Consider the following 13,626-nt stretch of genomic DNA (forward strand, 5'->3'; position numbering starts at 1 on the left):
AAAGGATGTTTATGATGGTGTGTAATGCAACATTGAGTTAATGTGTTCCATCTTTGCAGGTATTGATCTGTGCTACAGTTGGCTGTAATTTAACTTCCCTTAACCTGACTGCAGGAAGTGCAATTCCAACATTCCAGATGCTGGTTTTTCTTTAATAGGCGTTTATCATAATTCAAAAGAACAAAGAACAAAAGAGAAGTACAGTGCAGGAACAGGCCCTTCGGCCCTCGAAGCCTGTGCTGATCATCATACCCTGACTAAACTGAAAAACAAACCTCCTGCCCTTATTCAGCCCAGATCCCTCTGATCCCTCCCTATTCATGTAACGATCCAGATGCCTTTTAAATGTGCCAACGTGCCTGCTTCCAGCACCTCCTCTGGGAGTGCATTCCAAGCTCCTACCACTCTCTGCATGAAAAACTTCTCTTGCACATCTCCCTTAAACTTTCCCCCTCTGACCTTGAACGTGTGCCCCTTTCTGATTCTCAACCCTGAGAAAAAATCTTCTGACTATCCAGCCTATCTATTCCTCAACTAATTTTGTAGATCTCTACCAGACCTCTTCTCAGCTGCTGCCTTTCTAGTGAACACAATCCTAGTCTTTTTAGAGATAGTAGGAACTGCAGATGCTGGAGAATCTGAGATAACAAGGTGTAGAGCTGGATGAACGCAGCAGGCCATGCAGCATCGGAGGAGCAGGAAGGCTGATGTTTCAGGTCTAGACCCTTCTTCAGAAGAAGGGTTTAGACCCGAAACATCAACTTGCCTGCTCTCCTGATGCTGCTTGGCCTGCTGCGTTCATCCAGCTCTACACCTTATAACCCCTGGTCTTTTTAACCTTACCTCATAGCCAACGCCATCAATATCCTGGTGAACCTTCTCTGCACACTCTCGAAAGCTTCCACATGCTTTTGGTAGTGTAACGACCAGAACTGCAGACAAAACTCCAATTGCAGTCTAACAAGCGTGTTATATAGCTGCAATATGGTTTGCCAATTCTTGTACTCCATGCCCCAGCCAATGAAGGCAAACATGCCATATGCCTTCTTATTTACCTTGGCCACCAATGTTGCCACTTTTAGAGAATGTGGACCTGCACACCCAGATCCGTCTGTATGTTAACGTTCCTAAAGATTCTGCCATTTACAGTCTAATTCACACCTAAATTTGATCCTCCAAAATGCATCACCACACATTTGTCTGGATTAAACTCCAATTGCTGTTTCTGTGCCCAAGTCACAAATCTATCCATATCCTGTTTAATCCTTTCACAATTGTTGGCGCTATCAGCAACTCCACCAATCTTCATGTCATCTGCAAACTTACTAATCAGACCACCCACATTTTCCTCCAGAACATTTATATACACTACCAACAACAGAAGACCCAAGACTGACCGCTGTGGAACACCACTAGTTACCAGTCTCCATGCTAAAAAACACCCTCCCACTGCTACCCTCTGTCTTCTATGACGAAGCCAGTTTTGTATCCATCTCGCCAACCAACCCCTACCCCTGAATCCCATTTATTTTAGTTTTTGTACCAATTTGCCATGTCGGACTTTATCAAATGCTTTACTAAAATCCATATGAACTACATCCACAGCCATTCCCTCATCAATTATCTTTGTCACCTCCTCAAAAAATTCAATAAGTTTGGTGAGATGTGACCTTCCCTGTACAACACCATGCTGCCTGTCACTAACCAGTCCATTTTATTCCAAGTGTGCATATATCTTGTCCCTCAGTAGCTTCTCTAAGACCTTCCCCTACACAAACATCTGGCTCCCTGGCCTATAATTTCCTGGATTATCCCTGCTTCCTTTCTTAAACAAGAGAAAAACATTGCCTAATCTCCAGTCCTCTGGAACCTCACCTGTGGTCAAAGAGGATGTGAAGAGATCTACTAATGCCCCAGCCATATTTTCCCTTGCCTCTTGAAAAACCTGGGATAGATCCCATCTGGCCCTGGGGACTTGTCTACCTCAATGCAATTTAGGATACCCAAAATATTCACCTTCAAAATATTGACATTCTCTAGAGTATTCACAGGCTCATCCCTGACCTCAACATCAGTCATGTCCTTCTTCTCGGTGAATACCGATACAAAGTACTTATTAAGAATCTCTTCCCATTCCTTTGGCTCCATGCATAAATTCCCTCCTTTTTCCTTGAGGGGGCCAACTTTTTCCCTTGCTACCCTCTTTCTTCCAATATGCGCATAAAAGGCCTCGGGATTCTCCCTGACACTGTTTGTTAAAGATGTTTCATGGCCCTTTTAGCCTTCCTAATTCCGCGTTTAAGTTCCTTCCTAATTTCTCTATATCTTCAAGGGTTTTGTAAGTTTGTAGCTGCCCAGACCTGTCGTCAGCTTCCTTTTTCCTTTTGACCTGCACGGTGGCTCAGTGGTTAGCACTGCTGCATCACAGCACCAGGGACCTGGGTTCAATTCCACCTTCGAACAACTGTATGTGTGGAGAATGTACGTTCTCTCCGTGTCTGTGTGTGTTTCCTCTGAGTTCTCTGGTTTCCTCCCACAGTCCAGTGATGTGCAGGCTGGGTGGATCAGTCACGTTAAATTGACTGCAGCATTCAGGGATGTCTAGATTATCTGTGTTAGCCATGGGAAATGCAAGGCTAATGGAAAGGATATGAGGATGGGTCTGGGTGAGATACTGTTCGGAGGGTCATTGTGAATTTGTTGGGCTGAAGGGCCTGTTTCTACACTGTAAGGATTCTACAATTCAGTGATACAACTTCCCTCATCATTCATGTTTTCTGGATCCTGCCATTCCTTTCCTTCAGTTTTGCAGGGATATGCATGCCCTGCACTTTAGACGATTGGCCTTTAATAGCCTCCCACATGCCAGACGTAGATTTACTTCCAAGTAACTGCTCCCAACCCACATCCCCCAGTTCCTGTCTAATTTGGATGTAACTGGCTCTTCCCCAATTACGTACCCCAACCCGAGGGCCACTTGAGTCCTTTTCCTTGATTACTCAAAATCTTATGGAGTTATGGTCACTAAGCCTGAAATGCTCTCCTACTGAAACATCAGTCACCTGTCCTGGCTCATTCCCTAGGACCAAGTCGAGTATGGCCTCCTCTCTAGTTGGATTGTCAACATACTGCCTCAAAAAGCCCTCCTGCACACAACTAACAAATTGCTGTCTATCTGTCTAAGAGATTCCCAGTCAATAAGAGGAAAAATGAAGTCACCCACCACAACTACCTGCTTTTTTCACACCTTTCCAGTATCTGACCACATATCTGCTCCTCTGTCTCCCGTGGGCTGTTGGAAGGTCTATAGAAAACTCCCAACATCGGGATTTTACACTTGCTGTTCCTGAGTTCTACCCATAATGCCTCACTGCAAGATCCCGCCGATGTGTCATCCCTCAGCACAGTTGTGATGTGATAGAACACAGAACATAGAACATAGAAAAGTACAGCACAGTACAGGCCCTTCGGCCCATGATGTTGTGCCGTGGAATAATCCTAATCCGAAAATAAAATAACCTAACCTACATTCCCCTCAATTCTCTGCTATCCATGTGCATGTCCAGCAGTCACTTAAATGTCACTAATGCCTCTGCTTCCACGACTTCCACTGGCAAACTATTCCATGCGCTCACAACTCTAAAATCCCTAATCAACAATGCAACACCACCGCCCCCACCCCTTTTGTTTCCCTTTCTGTCCTAAGATTATGACCCTGTATCAGAACAAAGAAACAATAGTAACACCAACAACTATCCAGGTATTGCCCAGCTGAGCATCATGCTGTCAGCAGACTGCAGATCCTGACTGAATGCATCTAGCCTGAATCTCAGTCCCTCCCATTACAACAACTAATGTTGTTCGGATCAGTCTCAGTTGAAAGATTTGGTGGTGACTACTATAGAGTTGGTAAAACATTATTCTGTGTTATCATCAAATAACAGCAGCTATCATTAGAGCCACTGAGGCCTTGGAATAGAAGGGACAGTAGCAATGTCAAGACATTGAGTATAGGAGTTGGGATGCCATGTTGTAGCAGTGCAGGACATTGTGGAAGGTGGAAGGACAGCAGAAAGTAGAGGCATACAATATTTTAGAGGCATACAATATTACAACATAATAGATGTCGAAGAGGAAGGAGGTTATGCTGAACCTACATATGACACTGGTTAGGACCCAGCTGGACTACTACATATAGTTCTCGGCACCACTCTATAAGAAGTACATGAATGCATTGGAGAGTGTGTAGAGGAGGTTTATGAGAATGGTTTCAGTAATGAGAAACTTCAGTTATGAGGAGTGATTGGAAAAGTTGAATCTGATTTCCTTGGAGAGGAGAAGGCTGAAGGGAGATTTGATAGAACTCTTCAAAATCATAAGTGGCCTGGATAGAGTTGACAGGGCAAAACTGTTCCCACTCATACTACAATCAAGAACCAGAGGGCACAGCTTTAAACTATTTTGAAAAAGAAAGAAACATAAGGAGAGAAGCTTTTTCACATGCAAGCATCCAAATTTGGAAAGCACTACTTAAACATAGAATGAAAATACTTTGATGGTTATGAGAAAAATGGCAGGAATTTGGCAAGAAGTCAAGATGCTTGGATGACGGGTGCAATAGAAGGGCTGAACGGCCTCCTTCTGCACCATACCAGTTGTGATACTCTGTACTTTCCCATTGGTACTCGCTGTTTTCTTTTTAACAGAAAACCAACTTTCACAAGAGAATGTTTTGCTTTTACGTATTTGAAAGACCTATTCTTGTTCACTATCTATATCAACACTTACCATTGAATTATTGAAAGAGAAATGTGTACAGGCAGAAAATGTACACATAATGCAATCTTTTTAATCAGAAAGTATTTTGTTTTGTGTAAATTATTTTAATTAAAATCAGTTAGGTTCAACTAGCGACTCACATTATATTTACTCTAATATATTCTGCCCAAGAACATCATTTCTACAATTAAATTACTGGGCTTACAACTATTCAAGGAGAAATGCTCATTCACAAAGAGATTATCAATCTGGTAAAATAACGAAGCCTTAATAGCTAAAAGCTGAAATGCACAAAAATGTCTTCTTGCATAATTACAAATTTTCCGTTAAAAATCATGTATGGGATTTTCATAGAATCCGTACAGTGTTGAAACAGGCCATTTGGCCCAACAAGTCCACACCGACCCTCTGAAGAACATCCCACCCAGTACGATCTCCCCACCCTTTTCCCATAACCCTGCATTTCCCATGAGTAAAGCACCTAATCTACACATCCCTAAACACTAAGGGGAATTTAGCATGGCCAATCCACCTAGCCTACACATCTTTGAACTGTGGGAGGAAACCGGAGCACCCGGAGGAAACCCATGCCGAAACAGGGAAAATGAGCAAACTCCAACAGGCAGTTACCCGAGGATGGAATTGAGCCTAGGTCCCTAGCGCTGTGAGGCAGCAGTGCTAACTGCTGATTTTGGTGAGGTTTATATCACACGCAATATTTCCAAATGAAACAGGAGCTTTTGCAAATTCACATGAAGAGTTAAGCAAAATAGAAGTTTTGCTGCCTGGGAGAAGGTGCTTCTCTTTATACTGCAAATCATATCAAATCTATCGATTCAAATAAACAGCAGGAGATTGTCATATTTAACAAGTAACAACAGACTAAAATCACCACAAAAGTCCCACCTTGGCCATTTCCAATTTTAATGATGTGTTTAATCTTATTTGCTCACAAACAACTTCTCTGGCATTGAAGTTAACTCTTAAAAGGTATGTAGGATCATTTCTGCAACTGTTTATTATTGTTGGAGATTCTTAAACAAATTTTTTTAGCTTTTTATTTCTGTTTCTTTTGGCTCTATCTTACACGATCCATTTTTCCCTCTCTCACATTATGTGCCAAATTGACCCATTGTTCTATCTTTCCATGTCTGCTTCAAATATTTTGCAGTTTATGAATTACTCTTGAACCTAATTGATTATGGAGATACAGTTTCTTGTCCTATTCATGGTTGAAGAGAGGCTGCACAAGGTGCTGCATTATTTGAATGTTTGGCTGACATCAGCTTGCCATCCAACTCACATAAAAAGTCTAAGGCAAATGTGTGTGTGTGATAAATAGTGAACTATCTGTTTGCTGGCTTTAGTAAGAGCTAGTCCAGCAGAATAGTGAGCACACCAGATAAAACATCCAGCCCAACAGACAATTAGCAGTTCCACAAAGAACACTTGCACAAAAATCTCTCCAAAACTGCAACGCTGCCCCTTTAATTAGCACAGTAACAGATTATTGGCACAGCTGATGTTTGGGAACACCACCCCTTGCAAGTTCCCCTCCAAGCCACTCACCATTCTGACTTGGAAATATGTCATTGTTCCTTCACTGTCACTGGGTCAAAATCCTGGAATTCCTTCCTTAACAACATGAGCACATGGACTGCAGCAGTTCAAGAAAGCAGCTCACTCTCATCTCCTAGAGGGCAATAGGTGCTGGCCCCAGCCAGCAATGTCCACATCCCATGCAAGGATGGGAAAGAAATTTGTGATTAACCTGTGATATAACAAGAGTACATGGTCAACTCATTTAAGTGACTCTAATCTAACCTTCCATGATGTGGTAGAAAGAGGAGAAGGGACTAGATTATCTGATCCTGACTGTGATAGAAAGTTGTTGGTACTACTACGGAAATAAAAATTTTGTACAAAAATTATTCTTTGCAGTTCGAACAATGTCAGCTCAATCGATAAAGGATGGCTCGATTTGGAGCACCCAGGGCATAATGTAAAATCTTTTTGTGAGTCTGACCTTGAAGTTTGGTTTGATCTGGTCGCTGAGAGTCTGGACTGCTATTCCAGGCGATCAACAGCCTACAATAAATTGCACCTTTCATAGTCTCAGGATGAGATTCTAAAGTGATTTTTAACAGATTAGTTGATATAAGTGCGGTTGCTATTGACAATCGTGACAGTCAATTCTTACACAGTAATTGACGAGTTAATCTAAACTTTCTTTCTGCCGTAGACTATTTGGTACCACATATACACAACTGGTAGAGTGCTCTGTATAGAGTTTCTAGGAAAGCGAGCAAACTATCGATCTTGGATGAATTGGTTAGTTGAGAAACTGAATTCTGGAGAAGATTTTGATCCAGCAAAGGAAAAGGCAGCTAAGTTTTCAATACATTCCAACGTTTCAGTGGCAGGTAGACCAGCAAAGCGGAACCAGCCAACTAGATTATGGGCTGTGAGTATATGAAGAAACAAGTCTAACAATGGCAACTTTGTCCAACAACTACCATCAAAGAACTCGAAATTAATCAGTGGTAAATTTGTATTTGACCTTTACTCATAATAGCACAAGTGAGATTAAATAAATCACTCTTTAGCTTGCTGTAATCCTGTATGATTGTATTTTAGAAACTCACACAGAAAGGTGTCACTTGAAAGTCAGCATTCTTATTAACTTCAGACTGTTTCTTAAACTCTGAACTTGGTATTTGTGAATTCAGAGATTCAATTCTAATCCCATTATGCCATTTCCTCCCCTGAGGACTTGAATTTGTTTTGCAATTGCTATGTGATTCCACAAGCACTGTGTACAGAGAGAGAGCTTTTTCAGGACCTGAGCTTGAAATAAACAAATGTAGTAGAAATTGACATTTTGTTTTAAAATCTGAAATCAACTAATTATTATTTTTGCTTCTTAATTGCAGTAAAGCAAGATATTGAACCTAGACTATTCTTCACAAGGAAATTTAATGTTATCGTGAAACTTTAAAAGAAGGGTAAAGCTGGGGCATGAGAAAGGACTCACAAACAGGATTAGGCAGAATCCTGGGAAACTTTATAAATACATTAAAGGGAAGAGGTAAACCAAAGAACAGGTAGGGCCTGTTAGGGACCAAGGGGGCAACCGCATATGAAACCATACAATATTGGAATGATATTAAATGAACACTTCTCTTCAGACTTCACTCTGGAAAAGGAGAATGTGGGTACATAATTCAGGAAAAGAGACTCTGAGGAACTTGCACAGTTTGCCATAGGAAATCTGGAGGTATTGGAGGCTCTTGCAGGCTTAAAAACAGACAAACCCAACCCTGGCCCAGATGAATTGCATCTCAGGATGCTGAGAAATTGCAGGGGCTCTGACACAAATTCTTAATTCCTCTCTGGCCAATGCAAGCAAAGTGCTGGAGGACTGGAGACAGCTGATACAGTTCCACTTTTTAAGAAGAGTGGCAGAGATTAACCAGGAAATTACAGACCAATGAGTCTCACTTTAATGGTAGGCAAACTATAGCAGAAAACTCTGAAGGAATGAATTAATGCCCATTTAGAAAGGCTTGGGTTAATGAGATATAATTAGCATTGTTTCGTCAGAGGGAGGTCATGCCCAACAAATTTGTTACCATTTCTCACAAATGTGATCAAGCATGTGGATAAAGGAAGTTCAGTTGATGTAGTTTATAAGGATTTTAGCAAAGCTTTTGACAATATCCCACATGAGAAACTGATTGGGAAGGGTGAAACACATGGAATTCAGGGAAACTTGGCAAGATGGATCAGAAACTGGCTTAGTAATAGGACACAAAGGATGGTGGTAGAAGGCTGTTTGAGTGACTGGAGGCCTGTGTCCAGCAGTGTACCACAAGGATCAGTACTGGGACCCTTACTATTTGTTCTATAGACAAAATGATATCGATGAAAATGTTGGGGGAATGTTAATGTGGTTAATAGCAATGATAGATGTAGGTCATAGGAAGATACTAAAATGTGAGGCTGGATGAACACAGCAGGCCAAGCAGCATCTCAGGAGCACAAAAGCTAATACAAATGGGTTACCAGTGGCAGATGATATTTAACCCTGATAAGTTTGAGGTGATGCACTTTGGAAGAAGAAACAAGATGAGGGAATATTTAATGAATGGCAGGATTCTGTAACTTTGTGGAACAGAGGATCTTCGGGTAGCTATTCACAGATCCCTGAAGTTGGCAGTGAAGAAGGCATGTGGGACATTTGCTTTCATCAGTCATGGCAGATTGTGTAAGAGCAAGGAGGTAATGTTGGAGTTCTACAGAGCATTGGTCAGGCCACAGCTGGAGTACTGTGTGCAGCTCTGGTCACCTCATGACAGAAAGGATGTGTTAGTACTAGAAGGGGTACAGAGGAGGTGCAAGAGGATGCTGCCTGGGATGGAGAAAGTGGAGTAAGGAGAGATTAGCTAGGCTTGGATTGCTTTCTTTAGAGCAGCGAAGACTGAGGGGGGAGGCATGATTAAGGTGCATGAGATGAAACACTGACATGCCAGTGCAGGGAGTCAGTTAGCTCATTTGGCTGGATGGCTAGTTTGCAATGCAGAGCGTTCCTATGGCCCAGTTTCAATTCCTGTAGGCTGAGGTTACCACAACGGTCTCACCTTTCCACTGGTAGGCACAATCCCCTATGAAGGGTATGGACAGGGTGAATAGAGAGTAGCTATTCCTCTTGGTTGAGGGGTCAATCACGAGGGGATACAGTTTTAGGGTAAGGGGCAGGGGATTTGGGAAAAAATCTTTCATTCAGCGGGTGGTGGGAATCTGGAACGCACTGCCTGGGAAGGTAGTGGAGGCTGGAAACCCTGCAACCTTTAGAAAAATATTTGAATGAGTCTTTCAAATATCATAGCATTCAAGAATATGGGACAAGAACAGGAAATTGAGATTAGCGTGCATTTAGTGGTAGTTATTTCAGTGCAGACTTGATGGGCCGAAGGGGCTATTCTGCTCTGTATGAAGGTATGCATCACAGCTGGAATACTGTGAACAGACCCTTTACCTAAAGAAAATATACTCACATTAGATGTTGTCCAAACAATGGTATCTAGCTTGATTCTGGATATGGAGAGATTTTCTCACAAGGACCAGTTAAATAGGTTGGGCTTGTACTCATTGGAATTCAGAAGAATGAGAGGCAACCTCATTAAAACTGTCAGATTATTTTTATAATTTAACCTATTTTTCTAATCAACCTGCTTAGAGATGTTATTACATATCTCTGGAGCAGGTGGGACTTGAACGCAGGTCTCTCAGACCAGGGGTAGGGACACCACCATTGAACCACAATTATCAATTCTTAGAGGGCAAGGTAGATGTGGAAAGGCTGCTCCTAATTTAGGAGAGTCTAGGACCAAGGGGCATATAATCATGGACCAAAGGGTCACCTATTTAAGACAGAGATCAGGAAGAAATTTCTTCTCTTAAAGGGTGATGAGTCTGTGGAATTCTTTACTGCAAAGGGCTGTTGAGGCTGGGTCATTTAAATATCTTCAAGGCTGAGATCGACAGATTTTCAGTTAGTGAGGGAATCGAGGCTTATGGGGAAATCACAGGAAAGTGGGGTCAGGATTATCAAGTCAGCCATGTGTCATTGAATGGTCCAATTCTATTCCTGTGTCTTACAAATAAAGTTTTGTTAGTTTTAAGGAATCCATGCCAAAATACAATAGAATGCTATTGAAAATCAACAATAATTTATTTTTTGAAATTATGCATGAAAATATCTCCTGGTAAATTCTGAACTGCCCCTAGTGTATGAAAGAGGGACAGATCTGTAAAGATAATGGTTATGGAAAGGCACAATACACAATATTTAAGAAGTATTCTAAATGATTAAAGATACAAAACAAATCTTTTGATTAAATTTTTACAGATTATTCAAAAAAATCCAACAGAGGAAGATTTATACAAGCAAGCTTCGACATTGATGTTACCTTTTGTAGTGGCAATTGTCAATCTGTTCATACCTTTATTCTTCTCCTTCCTTGGTTCAATGGAAAGATTCAAATATCCCCGGGATGAGATGTATGTTCTCATTATAAGGTATTCATTTCAAATTTATCTTTAAAATAAATCCCATCAAATCGAAGGTGAATATTGCCATGAGTGACCAGTTTTATTTGAACACTAAAGCTGGTGACATCTCTGGGAAGATTTCCTGTTTAAAAAGAGATGAAGTAATGTCCTGTTACAATAACAAGCCTGCTATTGCAATTTCAGGTAATAAACATTAACGGCACAAACACACACTGTGATGGTTTAAATTTGGAGCTTTGGGGCCAGCAGCAGCAACATGAATTGGAAATGGAGTGCAGCAATTGAAACAGGCAACTAAAGACCACCTTCCCATGGGCAACCAGACGTGGGCAATAAATGCTGACCCAGCCAGTTTCCTATCTTACAAATGAGCCAAACCAGTTAGATGTTGTGAAAATCTGACATAGTAGGTACAGCAAGTACATGGTGAATTTAGCTCACCACTTGCTTCAAACAATCTCCATGTTGGAATCTGAGTATTGAAATCTTAGCATGCTCCATGGACACCAGCCATGTGGACATTGGCATCTGACACATGTCAGCTTCTAGAGCCCTTGTTACATATCTCTGATTCACTTACAGGACACTGCTACACTTCAGTGCTGCATTGGGAACTCTCATCATAACGCTGCAGCAAGGCCATTGTGTGCTCGGGGACACACCCATAGCTCAGAATTGCACCAGACTGTATTTCCAGGATCAGAGATAATGGGAACTGCAGATGCTGGAGATTCCAAGATAATAAAATGTGAGGCTGGATGAACACAGCAGGCCAAGCAGCATCTCAGGAGCACAAAAGCTGACGTTTCGGGCCTAGACCCTTCATCAGAGAGGGGGATGGGGGGAGGGAACTGGAATAAATAGGGAGAGAGGGGGAGGCGGACCGAAGATGGAGAGTAAAGAAGATAGGTGGAGAGAGTGTAGGTGGGGAGGTAGGGAGGGGATAGGTCAGTCCAGGGAAGACGGACAGGTCAAGGATGTGGGATGAGGTTAGTAGGTAGCTGGGGGTGCGGCTTGGGGTGGGAGGAAGGGATGGGTGAGAGGAAGAACCGGTTAGGGAGGCAGAGACAGGTTGGACTGGTTTTGGGATGCAGTGGGTGGGGGGGAAGAGCTGGGCTGGTTGTGTGGTGCAGTGGGGGGAGGGGACGAACTGGGCTGGTTGAGGGATGCAGTAGGGGAAGGGGAGATTTTGAAACTGGTGAAGTCCACATTGATACCATATGGCTGCAGGGTTCCCAGGCGGAATATGAGTTGCTGTTCCTGCAACCTTCGGGTGGCATCATTGTGGCAGTGCAGGAGGCCCATGATGGACATGTCATCAAGAGAATGGGAGGGGGAGTGGAAATGGTTTGCGACTGGGAGGGAACTGCAGATGCTGGAGAATCCAAGACAACAAAATGTGAGGCTGGATGAACACAGCAGGCCAAGCAGCATCTCAGGAGCACAAAAGCTGACGTGATGAAGGGTCTAGGCCCGAAACGTCAGCTTTTGTGTTCCTGAGATGCTGCTTGGCCTGCTGTGTTCATCCAGCCTCACATTTTGTTGTCCATATTACTTCTGTGTTGTTTTGCGGTTTAATACTGATGCAAAACCAGGAAACTTGTCATGGTTGTCATTTGGCGTCCATTATAACAAGGTGTTAAAAGCCTTTGCTGAGAGGTTTCCAGCACAGTAAGGCTATGACAACCTCCAATACCAGTCCAATGGCTTGGATATGGTCGGTCAGACACTTGTGTGGTCACAGTTAGGATCCTCTCCACATAATGGGTAAGGAGTTTAATGTTGGGCAGCTCACCATGCCTCTTTGGTTTTTCTGCCCTATTGTGAGATGTTTTCCTCATGGAATGAGAAAGAGGCAGGTATTAAGGGAAATGAAATTGTGTTCTACCGCTGCTACTTTTGGTGCAGATGGGGGTGTGTCCAAGCACAGATGATATGTAGTGTTATTGGTGTTGGGTGTGGGGTGAGTAATGGTGAGTAGGCAGAATGTCACAGGCAATAGTGAGAATAGTAGAGGATAAGCCTTGGTGGCAGGTAGACACAGTTGAAGAGACAGACAGAGTGTGAGGAATCAGAGAGAATATGATGGAACCTAATCTTCCAGAGTGGGGAAGAATATTGACATTTGTCCAGACAGCTGAGACTGTTTTTTAACCTGAGTTACAAGCTCAGACCAGGCTGTCATTGTCTGAGGCCGTGGTCTCCAATGCTGCCCCTTGGGGAAGAGGAGTTCCTGCATTGGCACCATTGTCCAACAAAATGGGGTACCATTATGTCCCTGCCAGCCATGCCAAGGCAAATGTCCACAACTGTGCAGGGTAGCTCTGGACTGGCAGAGCTTGCCACCATGTAGAATGCACTTTTAAAAGTGGTAGAGCATAAGGTTTGCCATTCAATTCCAGGATATGTGCTGAGTTGTTCCAGGAATGGAATCTGGTAAGATGGGATGGACATATGACATAGACACCATAGGGTGCAGTAAAAAGTTAATGAGGTGACTTTGGTAACATAGGATGAGACAACTTCCTAGGCTTTGTAGCAACAAACCCTCCAAAAAGCTTGATTCTAATTGGACTTAGAGGAATAAAAGCATAAAGTTCAAACTGGCATAAATGTGTTTTCAGTCCCATGTAAATGTGGTTAACTTGAACTGCCCTCTGAAATGGTCCCACAAACAACAACAAAAAGTATCAAATCAGTTTAAAAAGATTAGACTTGATCTGTTCAAGGAAAAGGCCCAACACAACTTTCACAGAGCAGCTGGATGTGGAC

At 42.6% G+C, this 13,626-nt stretch overlaps 1 protein-coding gene across 6 annotated transcripts in view; it reads left to right on the plus strand.

Moving 5' to 3' along the window:
• tmc5 (transmembrane channel like 5) overlaps nucleotides 1-13,626 on the plus strand; it is a 180,824-nt gene that overhangs the window by 124,113 nt on the left and 43,085 nt on the right. For all 6 annotated transcript variants that reach the window (XM_059654224.1, XM_059654228.1, XM_059654225.1 and 3 more), the window contains one exon: nucleotides 10,691-10,860. In XM_059654224.1, coding sequence (XP_059510207.1) covers nucleotides 10,691-10,860 — 170 coding nt within the window. The remainder of the gene's footprint in view (nucleotides 1-10,690; nucleotides 10,861-13,626) is intronic.

The sequence above is a fragment of the Stegostoma tigrinum genome, chromosome 23 (assembly GCF_030684315.1).
Source record: "Stegostoma tigrinum isolate sSteTig4 chromosome 23, sSteTig4.hap1, whole genome shotgun sequence".
NCBI lineage: Eukaryota > Metazoa > Chordata > Chondrichthyes > Orectolobiformes > Stegostomatidae > Stegostoma > Stegostoma tigrinum.